Source organism: Suncus etruscus, chromosome 4 (genome assembly GCF_024139225.1).
Source record: "Suncus etruscus isolate mSunEtr1 chromosome 4, mSunEtr1.pri.cur, whole genome shotgun sequence".
Lineage (NCBI taxonomy): Eukaryota > Metazoa > Chordata > Mammalia > Eulipotyphla > Soricidae > Suncus > Suncus etruscus.
The window spans coordinates 119,527,142-119,540,323 of record NC_064851.1 but is presented as its reverse complement, the minus strand read 5'-3'; the positions used below and the strand labels follow the sequence as shown (position 1 = coordinate 119,540,323).

General features: G+C 31.9%; 1 protein-coding gene across 1 annotated transcript in view; it reads right to left on the bottom strand.

The window, feature by feature from the left end:
* The window catches only part of LOC126007199 (probable ATP-dependent RNA helicase DDX60), an 87,029-nt gene that overhangs the window by 49,976 nt on the left and 23,871 nt on the right, over window positions 1–13,182 (bottom strand). Inside the window, 7 exon segments of the mRNA XM_049772676.1 lie at window positions 400–519; window positions 2,445–2,594; window positions 3,943–4,077; window positions 6,919–7,082; window positions 9,380–9,632; window positions 11,342–11,519; window positions 12,633–12,731. Coding sequence (XP_049628633.1) covers window positions 400–519; window positions 2,445–2,594; window positions 3,943–4,077; window positions 6,919–7,082; window positions 9,380–9,632; window positions 11,342–11,519; window positions 12,633–12,731 — 1,099 coding nt within the window.

Sequence of the window (13,182 nt, the reverse complement as noted above, 5' to 3'; positions counted from 1 at the left end):
ATTGACGTTTAAAAGCAATGATTTTATTTTTGTGAAATAGAATGATTTGTGCAATAAATACATATTATCATAGATATATTTAAAATAATGAATTTTGCTTAGTTAAGATAGGTTCACCTGCAGGCACATTTAGATATAAAATCATCACTATTTGTTAACTTAACTATTAAAAAAAATTTATCTTTTTTATAAAGATTTCAATAGAGTGAAGCATTTTACTTTGATTAGTAAATAAACATATTTGAAAATTGAGTAATCAAACCATGAAAACAATGTGGTTAAACATATATATTTATAATAATTGTACATATAGTTTAGTCTATGCTAAAATAATGATATTCATATTAGAATAACTACAATATGTCCTATTATTCATTATGTGTGGAATGCAGAACGTACCTGACAGTTTAGAATGTGATGACGATAATCTCTTGTAAAAACTCCACAAACCACTTCTCCTTTGGGCAATTCTTTGGTGAATAAGTTGCACACAGTTCCTACCACTTGATTTACAAGAGCCTTGGGTCATAAAAGACATAATCTTCTGTTCAGTATTTTATTGGTAACACTATGAAGACTGCCTTAAAGTAATTCAGTGTTGAAATAATTTACACACAAAATATCTGCAGTACCAATTGTATATAACTCTTTCTCGATTAAAGAATTCTTTTAAACTAAATATTTTATAAGTTTTTTTTAAAAACTTCCTCCTTTTCTTTTTTTTTTTAATTTACTGTTTAGTCACACTCGGCAGTACTCAGGAGTTACTCCTGGCTCAGAGCTCAGAAATCGCTCCTGGCAGGCTCGGGGACCATATGGAGTGCCAGAATTCGAACCACCATCTGTTCGAATCAGTTGCGTTCAAAACAAATGTCCTATTGCTGTGCTATTGCTCCAGCCCAAATATTTTTAATTCATAATATGTTAAGCTATTCTAGTAAATTATAACTGAATAATTCATATAAAATAAATAATTAAATGAATATTAAATAATAAGTAATGGAATAAATAATAATCGAATAGATACTACTTGTACTGAGGTTAAATTAAATAATTTACTTGTGTAAAACTAAAATTGGTAATTTATGAATAAGCATATTATCTCACTTCACTAAGCCTCAGTTTCCTCATTCATAAAATCTGATCACATGATACAAGTTATCTCTCTCAATATTAACATTAGAATCTTCTCTTTCTCTCACTGTCTCTTTCTGGCATACAATATGTGTTCTACAGAAATTAAGATAAACAAATACCATGAATCCTTCCTAGGAGAGAAAAATTTTATTTTCTCAAAATTTATATTATAATTTATTTATAATTGCCTTATAATATTATGATTTTATAGTTGTTGGGTGTTTTTTTTTTTGTTTTTTTTGTTTGTTTGTTTTTGGTCACACCCGGCAGCACTCAGGGGTTATTCCTGGCTCTACGCTCAGAAATCGCTCCTGGCAGGCACGGGGGACCAATGGGATGCCGGGATTCAAACCACCATCCTTCCGCATGCAAGGCAAACGCCTTACCGCTGTTCTATCTCTCCAGCCCCCATGATTTTATAGTTTTATTTTATTATTTTATAGCTTTATAGTTTTAAAATACTCAAGCCACCAAAGTTCTAGTGCTTTCTCACTGTCAAAAATGTTTCTCAAAAAAATTTCTCTAATCGTTTCTCCCCCAGTCATTTCATCTGTCATCCATCAGTTTTCCTCAGATCTAAGAGTCAGGTTTTTTGGTTTTGGACATTTTGATTGTTTTATATACCACATATTAGTGAAAACATCCACTGTTTTTTATTTTGTTATTTAATATTATGAAGAGAAATTCCTGATTATGCCATAGCCCCTTCATTTTATTTTAATCATTTTCCTGTAAAGCAGGAATAGAAAACCTTTTATTTTCTAAGGGTCACTTGAATACATACAATATCAGTCATGAGCCATACAAACTTTTTTCATTTATTTATGCCACTTGCAATAATCAAGTATTATTCTACAGGGCTAAAAATAAAAATAACCTCTTCTCCCTCTATCTTTCTTTTAGCAAATTTTCTGAAATCTGCCAGGTAATGTGGAACAGACATCTATGGGTTTCCCAGAGCCAAATTTTCAAAAGTCTTGGCTTATATATATATTATATACATATATATTGATACCTAAGGATATCTAAGCAATAAAATTAATAAGAAATGTAAATGCTACCATGCATTGAATATTGTTATGTCTTGTACATGTATCATATCATTGAATGTTGAGTACAATAGAACAAAGTAAGTCTCCTTATCTCCTTTTAAAGCTAGAAAAAATAAGATTAGAACTTGACTTATGGACACATGATACATAAATACTCATAGCCATGACTGCACACTTTATCTCCCTTTGACCAAAGCCACAAAGTACAGTTGAGGTCGATCTCTGTAGGTGAAATAGCACCACATGGACACAAACCTTTGTTGGAGCAACATATACAACAACTCCTTCATTGTCCTCTCTCAAGATTTTCTCCATACAGTAGTAAGAAGCATACGTTTTCCCTGATGAAGTTGGAGCAACAATTACAGCAGATTCATTGTTATCTACAACATCAAGAAGCTCCCTCTAAAGCAGAAAAACAATCACATTTTATTTTTAGTGTTTTGTGGTGTTGTTTTGTTTTGCTTTGCTTGGGGGGGGGGTCACACAAGGCAATGTTCAGGTCTTACTCTTGGCTCTGTACTTGGTGATCCTTCCTAGGAGAATTCAAGGGAGCTTGTGTGGTACTGGAACTTAAATCTGGGCAGCCATGTGCACAGTAAATACTTTACGCATTGTACTGTCTCTCCTTACCACATTTAATTTTTGAATGTAGATATTTCATGTCAAATTTCATTAGCATTAATTAGTACTAATTACTTTCGTAATTCCTTCACAGACACATTCATACCTAAAACAGCATTATATTCAGAGTATCACCATTTCCAATTTGGCAATAACATAAATCACTGTCTCTGGCAAACACATCAGTTAAACTTGAATGAAAATACCAAATACGTAGACATGATCCCTGGAACTACAAGGAGCACACAGTCCAACTTGGCATGCTGTTTGGCTTGATTTGGGAGATTACAGACTAAACTTGAAATTACCAAAATCTGGGGTCAGAGCGTTCAATCCCCAGCATACTGCATGGTCCTCTGAGCCTGCCAGGAGTGATTTCTGAGCACAGACCCAGGAGTGACTCCTGATTGTCTCCAGATGTGTCCCCTCAAAAAATTAAACCCTAAATCTACTCTTTTCTATATCTCAATTTTTCTTTCCATAAATTAAGGGTCATTAAACAATAAAGCTGTTAAAGGTGTTAAGTTTTCCAAAGTACAAATAACTGTAGGTCATTTATTTCTATGTTACTAGTGATTCAAGTTTTAACACTTGGATGATTTGAAAACATTATGATTTGAAAAACCTAAGCTAAGACTCAAGGAATAGTATAGCAGGTCAGGCATTTGGTTTGCACACACACAACATAAGTTGAATGACAAGCACTATGGCCTTCCAGGAGTGATCCCTAAGCACAAAGAAAGGAGAAAGCTCTAAGCCCAATCCATGTACCCCATTTAAATAAACAACTAATAAACATTTTTAATAATTGAGCACTGTAGTTTCTATAAGAGGGCAAATGAAATTATAAAATAATCATACATCATAACACTTGAGAGAAATCTAACTCAAATAATTTGCCATTTTAGTCCAAGCTCTATTACTTCATAGGAAAAAAAGTTTCCAGTTAGTCTAATTCTTGTTGGACTCTTTTATCTCTTAGGTCCAGAAAGTTTTTTTCTCATTGCAATTATATTTCATTCTTTAATGATTTACATTAACAAAATTGCTTGCACACAATGAGCTACAAACAAAGCATGTCACCAAATTTCTTCTTCTCATTCTCAAACTGCAATTTTTTGATACATACTTGCCATGTATCTGGTATGAAATGCTGTACCCTGGGATCTGGGTCACTTCTTTCTTCTCTGAGTAAATAAGGACCCATGTATGTTAATTGAAACCGCGCTGCTCCCATATGAATGGAATATTTAGAAATATCCCTCTCGGTTTCTGAGATCTTCACCTAAGATAAGCATAACACTTTATATCAATTTTATTATGGGAAAAGAAATTATTATTCATCACTTTGAAGTTTATTTCCCCTTCGCAAGATTCTTAGTTCAAGTTTCTTTTATTATCTTACAAGACAAATTACATTACTCAATTTCAGAGTAAATGACATGGGTCAATGAATCTCTTTGATTTATCAATTTGATTCACTGACAAAATCTTCCTATAGAGTCAATATATAGTCAAAATATAAAAGAAAAATAAAATTCTCAATGTATGTGGCAGTTCCACATGCCATAAGAATGTGACTAAAGGGGCAGGGATATTGAACAGGGCACAGGCAACAGACTTCATTTGGTCCTAAGCATCATGTGGGTGTGGAAGCTCCTGAGAACTACCAGTGTAGGCATACGTCTCAGGTGCTGCAGAGCATAAGTACCTCATCCTCATACCATCCCATTCAACTATCCAGTTTAGTAACAGAGAATTGCTAGAAGTGACTCCAGAGTTCCTGAAAACTGCTTGCTTTAAAACATTAATGACTTAAAGCAAGGACATTTTCACTAAAAACATTTTTCAAAATATGTAATTGTAAAACATTCAAATACCAGTTTATTTTCCTATGAAATTTTAAAAATCCATAAATTGTCAATGACTTCAATAAGGCAAATACTGCAGATCCTCAAAGGAATGAAGAGACATATCTCTACCTAAGTGGTATATAAACTGTATATTTTTGCACTTGGAGGCCATGTTATAATTGAGTTAAGAATAAGAGTTAATATAATTTATGTTTCTGTAACCTTAAAAATTCTGTTAAAGATGAGTTTGGCCCTTATGATTAAGAAAAAAACCATCTATGAATACTGGCCTCAAAATCTCCAAGAAATGCCAAGAAGTAGTTTGATGTTTCCTTTAGGTTAGGGGCACAAGCTGTAGCTAAGAAGGATGTATGTTCCCTATAAGCTTCTTCAAGATTGGGCAAATTGAGGAAATATTAGATCTCTGTGGTTAATCTGTGTGAGGATCTCTGTGTTTAGTCCTAGTGAACATTCTCAAAACCTAGAGTGCAAGTTTAGAAGGAAGTGGTCATCTAATTGTCCCTTCTTTATAAGTCAATCAGAGTTGACAGTTTTTTGTATAATTCTTCCATTCTTTTAATAACATAAAACACCATTTTAATACAACCAAATTATAGCACAAGCCCAGTAATCTATTCATAAATATTTATCTAATGGTTTCCAAGTCATACTTAAGAAGACTATGGACTTAAAATTAGTATTAATATTCTTTGCTTTTAAATAATTTTATTTTTCTAACTTTGTCACTTTGTTCGAGCACCTACACAATGTTGAGGAAAAAAACACACAAATACAAGTATGTATTCATTTAAACATAATATGTATGAATATGTGTCACTCCATTTATTGGGGTGGTTTAAAGGGAATTTTGACAAAAGGAACAAACCTAAGCAATGAACAAAATAGAAACCAGAAAACAGGTTCTACTCCCAGTCCCAAACATTTAAAATAAGCCACTTCAGGGACACCTGAATCACATCAGTAAAACAAAACTAAAATTCCCAACAACAAAAAAACTGATGTGGACATTTCAAGATGTTTGGTGTTTTGTGCTGTAAAACAGATTTTATCTTATTTTATTTTACTAATAAAATAGGTCAGTCTCAAGTTGTTTGCCTTAAATGATTTGTTGATATGATGACATTTAATCTTAAAGAGTAAAACAAATCAAGCTAAAGTCTAAGGAGAAAAAAATTCATATTGGAATGATTGATTTAAAATAAATGATTCTTATTTATTTAGAATGGGAGCACTGAGAATAGAAAGAGGTAAGTAGGCACCAGAAAAGTAGGACTGATTATTTGTAATGAGATGGAAGCTCAAAATACAATAATATGATAGAATTTGAAGAGCACACAGATTAACTCTCACAATTTCTGAGTCTGAGAAGTCCCAGATTAATCAGCTCTGACAGAATGTCTTTGAGTGTCAATATCTAACCCACATATTTAGTTATTACAACAACTTCACATAATTAAAGGGTAAACTAGAACTCTAAGTTGTATATTTTAAAACTGAGATCACCGTTAGCAGTACTGGTGGAGGATAGTCTGGAGGCCACTTGTAGTCATGCAAGAACATAATATAGGCAATGTAATTTAGTGTGTGAAGACCACCTGAGTTATACTTGCTGGACTATGCTCACGAGCAATGAGTGATAGAAATCACTCACTGAGTCGTAGAAATAACTGGTATGTCCCACCCAGACCAATGATCCCCTTTTTTAAAGGAAACAAATCTACTTCATGAATGATTTGCTCTTACAATCTGTTCACCTCTTAACATCTCATTTCCAAATACTATTAATTTTGAAGGTAAAAATGTTAGCATATGAATTTGTTATAAGAATGAGAGAATACTGAGTGCTGCCGGGTGTGACCCCCCAATAAAAAAAGAATGAGAGAATACAAATATGTCATAACACACCTGCTACAAATAAATGATTTATTTTAGTAAACATTTGATCACTACTACGTCTAGTGGCTGTAGAGGTAATAAAGCATATAAGGAACATGCCTTGAACACAGTTGACCTAGATTCTATTCCCGGTACACTATATGGTCCCCAAAACTATGCCAGGTGTGATCTGTGAGTGTAGAGCCCTGGTCATTTTGGGATGTGACCATAAAAGAAAAAAATGTCTATTCAAGAAAATGCATGTCTAATCACTAATATCTATTAATTCTAAGTATACTTCATACACATTAGAATATACATGCATAAATGTAATAAAAACTGTCTATATTTTGTACCTGAGGATATATTGTTTGTGCCAAGTTGTCAAATCCAATATATTTTAGATATTTAGCTAATTTTTTTCGATGAGTATTTTGTAATTGGTCTGAATATTTTTCATGGATTATATGAATTCTTTTCATCAAATGAATTAGTATGCTTATGTCTTTGGATTCTTCTTCTGTTAAAATAAAATATTGACATAAATAAAAAATACAAGATTCTGATTGTCAACCCTTAAAGATTATTTACTTTTATTGCAATATTTTAAAAAATCATATTTAGGGTCAGGAGAGATAGCACAGTGGTAGGGCATTTGCATGGCATGAAGTCTATCCAGTGGTTCGAATTCCGACATCCCATATAGTCCCCCATGCCTGCCAGGAGCAATTTCTGAGCACAGAGCCAGGAGTAGCTCCTGAATGCAGCTGGGTGTGACTCATAAACCAAAAAAAAAGTCATATTCAAATTATTACTCACAATAACTGAGCAATTCATATTGGGCAATATTACATCATAGTTAAGAGGAGAGGCTCTTCATTTTGAATAGCATTGAAAACTAAAGTTAAATATTTAGTTAAAGCTAAATAAAAATATAGGAAATTATGTTTTGGACATACATGTTAATGATAATTCCTGAACAAAGCCACTGTTATCTAAAATTTAAATGAACCAGACCTGTGCTGGGAACATGGAAAATTCCACCACTAAGCCTGGGTTGGGGACCAGATGCTACAGGGCTAAGGTGCTTGCTTGCAATTGACCCTGGTTAAATCCCTAACATCACATGGTCCTCTGAGCACCACAAAAATGATCCCTGAATACATTCAAAGAAAGAATTAGTTTAAGCCTGATTTTCTTTATACTTAGGAATTTTAGTTAACTAGCAATATTTTACCTGAGATCATTATTATGATAAAATTTTATCATTATTATGATAAAATGTTCATTATTATGAAAAAATAAAATAATCCAAATAAAGTGATAAAATAGTGACTGTAGTTATTATTAATCATGAGGATTAATATAAAACTATAGTTAAACTGCCATATTTTTCAAAGATTTAAATTTCAAGTTTTAATTTTTTATAGTCACCTTCCTGAGATCAAAATTAAGAGACCTTTCAAATGTTCAATTTAAATTATAACTCACAGATTGTCATGCACAATACTGTTATTTTCCTAAAATACTATTAATTTAGTTCATTTATTATAAAGCAGAAATATTCTATTAAAATTTTTATTTTATAATTTAGGCCTATTATTTATTCTATTTAAAACCATAATTTATTCCTTTACTATCTGGGCAATTGAATTTAGATTGTGAGACTTAAATTATAAAAATATACATGCTTATAAATATTATTTCTGCATATCATACTTAGTTTTAACAAGAACCTGAGTACTTTGAGAAATTAATCCTTAAGTACCCTTAGTTTTAACTTTGGGAGCTTCATAGATACCTTGAAAATTCTTCAGCTTAGAATTGACACTGAAAAAACTACTTACTCAATATATGTCCAGTTTAATCCATCTACCAATATCTATCATGTGCACAAATAATTGACATTAATACTTTATCCAATGAAAGAAAATCCTATTGGTTTTTAAACATCAGTGTGCCAAGTCAGCACTAAAAATCAGAATATGTAGCCAGTAGCAATTCTTGTGCTCTAATCTAAGCAACATTTTATTTCAAAACAATCTAAAGTTTCCAGATTCAGTATATTGTTATAGTGTTCCAATGGACATAGGATTGAAGTGGAATTTTCTGCATTATGGGCACAAGTGCCCTAGAACAGATGAGTGTATAAAGAAACTGTAGTTCATTTACACAATGGAATACTATGCAGCTGTTAGGAAAAATGAAGTCATGAAGTTTGCTTACACATGGAAGAATATGGAGAGTATTATGCTGAGCAAAATGAGTAGAATGGAAGGAAAGGCAGAGAATGATTGCATCATTTATGGGATATAAAAAAACGAGAGTAGTAATACTATCTAAGGACAATAGAGAGGAGGGCCAGGAAAACCAGTCCATGGTAGGAAGTGTTTCACGGGGTGAGGAAGCATGCAGTTAAGTAAATAAGGAACCACTGCGACAATGATAGTTTGAAATGATCATTCTGGACAAGAGCTGGGTCTGAAAGGGGTTAAAGTGATATTCATAATACAACTTCAGTAATAATATTGCAAACCACAGTGTCTAAAAGATAAGGGGGGAGAGAGAGAGAGAGAGAGAGAGAGAGAGAGAGAGAGAGAGAGAGAGAGAAATGCCAGATGCAGGTAATGGAGAGGAAAAATGGTAAGCAGGAGGAAAACTGGGCACATTGGTTGTAGGAAATGTGCATTGAAGAAGAGTATTGCATATCATATGCATAAAACTCAATTATGAGCAACTTTGTAACTGTGTATTTCATGATAATTCAAGTAAAGAAGTTATTTATTATAAAATTCTAAAATTAATGTATTTGCTCACCTGACTTTAAACAGTCTTCCATCCAGAATTTGAAGCAGGCATCTAAGCCTACTATTTCTGCATCAAATTTTACAGATTTAACAGAACATGTTTTGAGGAAATCTTCTAATCTTTTTATGCCAGTATTAAGATTTTCTTTCATTTCCTTTTCAATAACTAAGGACAGGATATTCCATCTTTCTTCTTCCCTTTTTCTTATTTTGGCTAGCTGTCTCCTTTGATTTTCTTCAATAATTTTTTGTGCATTTGTCTTCTAAAAGGCAAAAAAAAAAAAAAACCCAGAAAATATAACTAAAGAACAAAAGCAAAAATCTTGATGATAAAATTTGAAAGAAATATTTTAAAATGTGTGTCATTATTTTACAAGACAGATGCTGAAATAGCAAATCAAATAACGATTAGGAAGTTAAGGGTATTCAAATCATTAAATAAAAATTTTTACATAGGTATGTTCTTAACATTCCCTTTCTGTTTCCCTTTGTCTCATCACTTAATGCACTATTCTTCTGTTGAAAATCAGTGTTCAAACATCTATGTTTGTGTTTACCTCTTGCTCTCTCACTCACTTTGTAATTTAACATAGTGGTTTTGCAAAAATGGTCAATAAGTATACTACTATTGGTATTAAGATGATAACAAAATTCAAAATTAAGATGATAACAGAATTTAAAATTGAACATATCAATATAAATAAATTCTAATTTTACTCTGATTCAACAATACTATCATGTTAATAGAAAAGGATTAAAAATGTTCAAGTAAAATTATGTTTACTTATTTGTTATTAACATGTTATCTACAGCATATGTTATGAACATTTTCCTAAAACACTTTTGTTTAATGTAAAATAAATAAAATAAAATAATATACAAATTTTTAAAATCTGTATATATTTTTAAATATGTATCAGCTGAAATATTTGTGAAATAATCTATGTAAAGTCAGTAGGAATAATGATGGAGGGGCATCATGTTAGTGACTTTTCACATTTTATATATATATTATGATTTTGAGTCACACCCAGCAACACTCAGAGGTTACTCTTGGCTCTGCACTCAGAAAGTACTCCTGGCGTGCTTGGGAAATCAGATGGAATGCTGGGGATGAATTTGGGTCAGAATTGAACTCGGGTCAAATATGTGCAAGGCACAAACCCTAACCATTGTGCTATCACTCTAGCCCGACACTTTATACTTTTTTAGATGACCTAAAAATATTGAATGCTTTAACAACCTCTCTATTGTTTTAAATAATTAATTTTGGGAAATAATTTTCTATTGTAAAAGTTTACTAATAATAGAGGTCAAATTTCCCTTACATATTAATATGTTGAACTATTGATAAAACATTTTAAACTCTATGAACAAAATATGATTTTATGAAAAAGTATTAGTATTTATTGTAAAGATATGTGAATTCCTGTTATTCTATGTTTAAAAAAGAAAAACAGATTAAAAATTTTAGTTTTTAATAGATGAAAGGGAAATCAATGACTTTAAAGAACTTCTCCAAAATGTAAATATTGTTTAACTCTGTCCAATGCTAATATTAGGTATTATGATTTTTTATTATTTATCACCAATTCAGTAATGCTTAGGGGTTCATTACTTCACTCAATGCCCAGGAATAACCATTGGTTTGTTCAGGGGACAATATTGGATAGAGAGAATTAAACCTTAGTCAGCTTTTTGCATGTTGTGTTCCCTATCGCCCCAACCCTGGATTATTTGGATTGTTATATAACACTTTAATTCATTTAGCAAAGTCAAGAAATTATAATCTCCTGTTTGATACATGGCAACTAAAATGTTGCCTTGATATGACAATAAACAATTGCTTAAGAAATTTTTTTTCTTCAATAACATATGAGATCATCAGTGTGTACAGCTCCTGATGTTAATGAGATTTTCATAAGAATCCTTAGGGCTCCTGTCATGGAGTCCTAATAGATGAAGAACTTACCTGGTGTTTTTTATTTTTTACAGAAGAGCTTTCTGAAAGCAGAGTTCTTTCACTTACAGTCTGTACTGGTCTACTACTTCCTATCAAAGTTTTTCCAAAGATATGGTAAAAGTGATGTGATTGCTGTACATTTTTCATTTCCATGGCATCTTTGGATCTGGCTTTAGGAAATAAATGACTAAAATGTTTTCATTGTTATTTATAAGTTATAATTTCACCCAGAGCCCAATATGAGAAATTCTTAGAATTTTGAGTTTATATATCTAGAGACAAGTTGGTGACAGAGAAACAAAATTCTAATTTTCTAAGCCATATTTAGAATCAAGGAAAAATCTAACTCAACATCTATTATATGATATTCGTTTGATTAAATTATGCCATGCCCCTAGCTAGCTCAGTGAAGAGTCTTTGAGTTGCTTATGCTTTTTTGTTTAACTCCAGTGAGTCAATGCTACAGAGAAATCTGCAATTCTTTTGCATCTGTGAGGCACTGAGCACAGGTCAAACAAAACATAGCAAGAGCACTTCTTTGGAAAGTTTCTAAAATCTACCATCAAATTTAGTCTGAAAAGTCTAATGGCTGAAAAACCTTCAATTCTAATTAATAATATAGAAATGTAGAAACAACTCATTACTATGCTGCATTCTATTGCTAATCAGAAACAATGCTGAACACAGCTAGAAATAAACTATTTTTATTCCAAGCTGTTTTCAAAGCAATTATTTTAAAATGTAAATGTTATGATGTAATTCACACAATATAAACATTTTGGTAGCTTTTTATTGCTCTTCCTGTTGCTCTTCTATTATTCCAAATCCTCACTGCAACCTACAGGAAGAAAACTGCTTAACCTAGATCATCTCACATCATGTTCTGGCCTCCTCCAGACTTTCTAGCCGTTTCCTGTCATTGAGTCTACTCTACTGAAACAGCCACTACCAGAATGCCTACCATTTACCTTCCAAATTTTTTTGTAAAATACCCACATCCTCTAATAAACTCTTCATACTCAATTTTATTTTGCTTTTGATTATGCAATTTTTCTGATTATGCAATTTTTTTCTGGTTATGCAATTTTCTGGCATTGTAATTTTTAATACAGCTTATGAGAGGATGATTTACAATAATAAATAATATTATAAAATGTTATAAAACTATGTGCTGTAAATAAGAAATTTCAAAATAATTTAGAGACCATAAATTTTACTTCATTAACCTAAGTTTACATACAAACTTTAAATATATGCTGTAAACATTCCAAAATATTAGTTACACTTACTACTATTATACCTAACCCTTTTGAAATCATCACTGAGAGGTCTCGAAGAATGCCAATGTGTGAGTTCATCAAATTCTCTTGTAGAAAGAGAATGAATAGCTGGATCATCACTGGAAAGTTGAAAGGAGGTAATTTTAAGAAGACGTATTTAATAATGATCAGGCCTAAATATCAAACCCAAAGTCAACGACAACAGAATCAAGATCTACAACAAATTATATATAAAGGGGACTGGTTTACACTAGCAGTCAGGGGGCAAAGAGGGGTAGTATGGGATGCATGGGAACAGGGGCAAAGGGAGGTCAACAATGGTGGTGGGGAATTGCCCTAATTCACTGTCACTATGTACCTTATCTATAAGTGTGAAAGACTTGTAATTCACATGGATCTCAATAGAAATTACTTTTAAAAAGACATATTTATACTGTTCAAAACCATAATAATCCAATATAAATGAACAATGAAAACTCATTCAATTTTCTGAAATGTAAATGTAGCCATGCATGTTTAATGCTCAACAATTAATCTATATCACTATATTTAGTAACAAAAAACATAAAT